The 5,090-nt window shown below is 42.4% G+C and overlaps 1 protein-coding gene across 1 annotated transcript in view; it reads right to left on the bottom strand.

The window, feature by feature from the left end:
* The window catches only part of MROH8 (maestro heat-like repeat family member 8), a 34,594-nt gene that overhangs the window by 2,759 nt on the left and 26,745 nt on the right, over positions 1-5,090 (bottom strand). Inside the window, exon 7 of the mRNA XM_012658938.1 lies at positions 863-1,053. Within this exon, the coding sequence (XP_012514392.1) occupies positions 863-1,053 (191 nt within the window). The remainder of the gene's footprint in view (positions 1-862; positions 1,054-5,090) is intronic.

Below are 5,090 nucleotides of genomic sequence, written 5' to 3'. Positions count from 1 at the left end.
CGTGGCATCATCCTAGCTCACAGCAACCTCAAATTCCTGGGCTCAAGTGATCCTCCTGCCTCAGCCTCCTGAGTAGCTGGGACTACAGACATGCACCACCATGCCCGGCTAATTTTTTCTGTATATTTTTAGTTGTCCAATTAATTTATTTCTAATTTTAGTAGAGACGGGGTCTCGCTCTTGCTCAGGCTGGTTTCGAACTCCTGAGCTCAAACAATCCACCCGCCTGGGCCTCCCAGAGAGCTAGGATTACAGGCGTAAGCCACCGCGCCCGGCCTCTCCACTGCTTTTAAAACTACTTATTGAACTGTCATCCTGGACACTGCATCAGAGAAAAGAAAGAATCCTTAGAGATTACCGTTCCTGACTTCCTTATTTACAGATAAGAAAATTGAGGCAGAGAACAATAGATTTGCCCAGGATACACAGCTTAGTTGAAAGGAGGAATGAGAACTAGAACTAAAATTCAGGTCTACTGACTCTCAGTTGGTGTTCTTACATATGCCCCATTATAGTACCATCGTACTTCCTCTGAAAGAAATCCACGTGCTACAGCAATACTAAGAAACTTCTGCTGAGACTCTAATGGGGACTTAAAAATATCTCTCCATGCAACAAAGCAGAAATGAGGAATCATTCCACAGCGGATAAGTACAGTTTTGGAGGTGGATGTAGGCTATTTTGATTGTTTCTGTCTCTACTTGATTTATTTGGAAAGGGTTGGCATGATATCACACATTATTTTGCAGGGCATCTGGACCCGGATGGACAAATTCTCCTTGGTGTCAATAAAACCAAAGACAAGCAATGAAAACCCCAGAACAGTTTCTGTTCATATTGAGGCAATCACAATGGGTAGTACCTCAAAGGGGTGGCCTCTGAAGACATTTCCTGTTCTCGGTACAGACCGCTTGGGATGGCAACATCAGACATGGTGAGGCCGACGCTATGGTGAATCTGGATGAGCAGTGTCATGAGAAGCTGAGGGAAGAGTCGGAACGTAGCTGCTTGGAGACGGTTTCCCACAAAGACCTCGTAGAGGGCGTCTGTTGCCTGTGGCAGAAAAGACAGAGCGGAACTGAGCACTGGCCCGAGTCCCACTTTGGCTTCACTGCTGTTTGTGCCAGAACGTGCTTTCTGGCTCTACTGCCCCATAGGCAGAACAGCAGTGGTAATTAGTACAGGGACATGAAAGCCAAGGAGAAAAGTAATAGGAGTGCAGTGGTCATTAAAAGTTAGCAAAGAGTGAGGTGAGACTTGAAATCCAGAAGACGTGAAGGAAACGATTAATATGAACGTATGTGACTACATACAAATATAAAACCAAGGCAAAATTTATCATAAAGTTAGATGACAAATAACGACCCAGAGAAGTATTTGCATCAATGTGTTATTCTTAATATATACAAGGCTCTTAGGTGTTAGTAAGAAAAAATGTAAAAGGCTTGCTACTCAAAGTGTGGGCCAGACACTACTAGCACTGGCCTCACCTGCGAGCTGGTTAAAAATGAAGAGTCTCAAGCCTCACCCCAGATCTTCTGTATCAGAATATACATTTTATTTTATTTCATTTATTTATTCATGTGTTTATTTTTTAGAGACAGAGTCTCACTCTGTCTCCCAGGCTGGAGTGCAGTGGCATCATCATAGCTCACTGCAACCTGAAACTCCTGGGCTCAAGTAATCCTCCCACCTCAGCCTCCTGAGTAGCTGGAACTACAGGCGTGTGCCACCACGCCCGGCTAATAAAACACTTCATTGATTTAAGATGAGGACAGGTATTATCAGAGATTTTACTAAGATCCCCGGGTGATTGTGGTTTGTGCGCATATTAAATTTGAGAAGGTCATGAGCAGACAAGTCTCAAAAGAAGAAATATAATTGGCCAATTAAAAACACGTACAAATAACAACCTTATCAGTAACAAAATTATAATTAAAACAATATGTTCCTATTTCACCTATCAGCAAGGCAACAATGAAAAGACTGTATTGTTCAGTGTGATGAGGATATGGGTAAAAGGCATCCTCGCATACAACTAGAGGAAGGGCAACTTCTAGAAGACAGTGTGGGAACAAATACCAAAACTTTAAGTAGGTCCACTGACCTAGAATTTCCCCTTTAATGGACTTTATACTAAGAAAATAATTGAGTGTATGACATTTATGTATGCATGCAGCAGCATTGTTTTAACGGCAAAAGTTCAAAAATTTCCAAAATGTTCACTTAACAGGAATCTTGATAATTAAATGATGATTCTGTACCATGTAAGACCTATTTTTAAAAAGGTAATTACAAATAAACTACTATGTAGGTGGGGCATGGTGGCTCATGCCTGTATTCCTAGCACTTTGAGAGGCTGAGGCAGGAGGATCGCTTGAGGCCAGGAGTTTGAGCTCAGCCTGGGCAATAGTGAGACCTTGTCTCTACCAATGGAAAAAAAAATTTAGTCTCAGCTACTCAGGAGACTGAGGCAGGAGGATCCCTTGAGCCCAGGAGTTTGAGGTTGCTGTGAGCTAAGATAATACCACTGTACTCTAGCTCAGGCAAGGGTCTCAAAAACAAACAAAAACCCTACTATGCAGCCATGAAAAGGATAACATAGAGCACTTATATTGATATGGAAAGTAACTCATATATTGTTAAATCTCAAAAAGAAAGCCATTAAACAGTATATGCAGTATGATCCTATTAATATAGATGCAATTTTATAGCCTAACATAATTGAATATATACCTTTATCTGCCCCAGCTCCTAAAACTGCACTAAAATGACATTATAGGGATTTAAAAAGAGGCACTAGGCCACAAGAACAGAGAGAAAAGGAGAGGAGACAATAGTAGATTAGAGAAGTTGAAATAATTTTGGAAGCTAAAAAAAAAAAAGTATGACAATAACTTAGACTGGAGAAAGCTGAATCGTAAAACTGGTAGGGGAGAAAATAAAGTAAAAAGTGCATGTTGACAGGGGGAGAGGCTGTGTGTGTGGAGGCAGGGGGGTTATGAGAACTCTTTGTACATCCTGCTCAATTTCGCTGTGAACATACAACTGTTCTAAAAAAGTATTTGAAAGGAAAAACATGGGAAAAAAGTATACCAAATATATATAAAAAGTTTACATATATATAAACACTTCTAGAAAGTTCATTTTTAGGACAATGGTACAGACATGAGCTAAGAATGACTTTTACAGTTTTAAAAGGACTGTTAAGAAAAATCCAAAGAATATGTGAAAGAGACTGTATGTGGCCTGGCAAAGCCTAAAATATTTACCATCTGGTCCGTTGCAAAATTTTGCCAACCCCTGCTCAAGGGAACCTTTACTATCTATTTTATATACTTTTTTAAAAATTATTTTTAGAGATAGGGTCTTGCTCCGTCACCCAGGTTGGAGCATAGAGGCCTGATCATAGCTCATTGTAATCCCGAACTCCTGGGCTCAAGAGATCCTCCCTCCTTAGCCTCTTGAGTAGCTGGGACTACGGGTGTGTGCCACCACACCCAGCTAATTAAAAAAATTTTTTTGTAGAGACAGGGGTCTCACTATGTTGCCCAGGCTGATCTTGAACTACTGGTCTCAAGTAATCCTCCCGCCTTGGCCTACCAAAGCATTGGGATTACAGGTGTGAGCCACTGTGCCCAGCCTATTTTATACACTTCTGTATTACTTGAAAATTTTTTTATCACAAGTTTGTATTAATTTTTATGACGATAAATTTTTTTTAACGGATGAGGGAAGGAATGTTTAAAACATATTAAACCATACTGATTCCTGTACTTTTCTTAGCTCCCTCCGTGTCAGTCTCCTGGTAGAGACACTGTGGATTTATAAATGGAAGACAGAGCACACTCTGAGAGGACCAGAAGGAAAGCTCTGCCAGTAGGGTGTGTGCCCTAAGGAGGGGGCACAATGGGCAGAGCTGAAGGGCTTACAGCCACGGCCTCGTAGGCCATCTTCTCCTGGGCGGGCACATTATGGCACTTCTGCAGCCTCCTCAGGAGCCTCCATAGAATCCAGGTCGTGCTGGGCAGCTCTACCTTCAGGGTTCTCCACAACTCAGCTAGATGCCTAGAAATCCCAAAAAGTAAGAAGGTTCAGGAGACTCTGGCTTATCCCAGGTCTACCATAACCATGACCTTCCTAGAGTCTGTTTGGAATCCAATCTAGAAAAGGTTTTCCTCTCTGCTCAGTTCCTTCAGGGTATCAAGACTTCCTTTCTGATTTCATAACTAAGCCCCCAGGTTTTGTCAAGTTCCCATGGTCTCGGCACGCACTTCAAGGCCATTCATGAACTGGTCCTGACCTAACTTTTCGGCCCCACCACTTCCCCGTCATGTGTTCTGTGCTCCAGCCACCCGGACCATCCACCCTAACCAAACAAACCACGGACTTTGAAAACCCTGAGCGTTTGCTTATGTCACTTTCTTAAACTGGAAGGCCCTTTCCAAAACTCTTTTCTGCCCGTCAAAATCCTTTAAGGTCTAGCTCCAGCGTCACCTCTTCTGTGGAGCCTCTACTGCTTCATCATGTCTCTCACAAGAGTTCCCACAACACCTGTAAAATTTCTTCTTCTCAAAGGCTGCCTCAACCTTACATGTGCTGTTGGCAGTTCTCTGCGTGGGCATCTCTGTTCCCTCTGAAGGAAGGGATTATTTCTGGCTCTTCTCTGAATCCCTCAGGGCCTAGCACAATGCCAGGTTCACAGAAGGCATTCAAAGACACATTTATTCAATACAGTCTATGGTCCTCAAATTTTGGCTAAGGCCAATCCCTGAAATAAAGCTTTGATCCTGCTTAGAAGAGATCTCTTAAAGAAAAATCAGGTAACTTCTCTTTCTATCATTGATTCAAATGTAGGGCCTGAGAGCTACGTAAACACTGGGGAAGAGCACTGTGGTAAGGGGAAGATGGGAAGTTACTCATGCTTTTAATCTATTCTCTTATTTTCAGAATCTACTTGGCATATCTTTGTATGCTACAGTCAGGGTTTTTTGGTTTTTTTTTTTGAGACAGAGTCTCACTCTTTTGCCCGGGCTAGAGTGAGTGCCGTGGCGTCAGCCTAGCTCACAGCAACCTCAAACTCCTGGGCT

This window comes from Propithecus coquereli, unplaced genomic scaffold (genome assembly GCF_000956105.1).
Source record: "Propithecus coquereli isolate 6110/MARCELLA unplaced genomic scaffold, Pcoq_1.0 Scaffold590, whole genome shotgun sequence".
In the NCBI taxonomy this organism is placed as follows: Eukaryota; Metazoa; Chordata; class Mammalia; order Primates; family Indriidae; genus Propithecus; species Propithecus coquereli.
The sequence above is the reverse complement of the archived record's forward strand: the minus strand, read 5'-3'. Positions and strand labels throughout refer to the sequence as shown.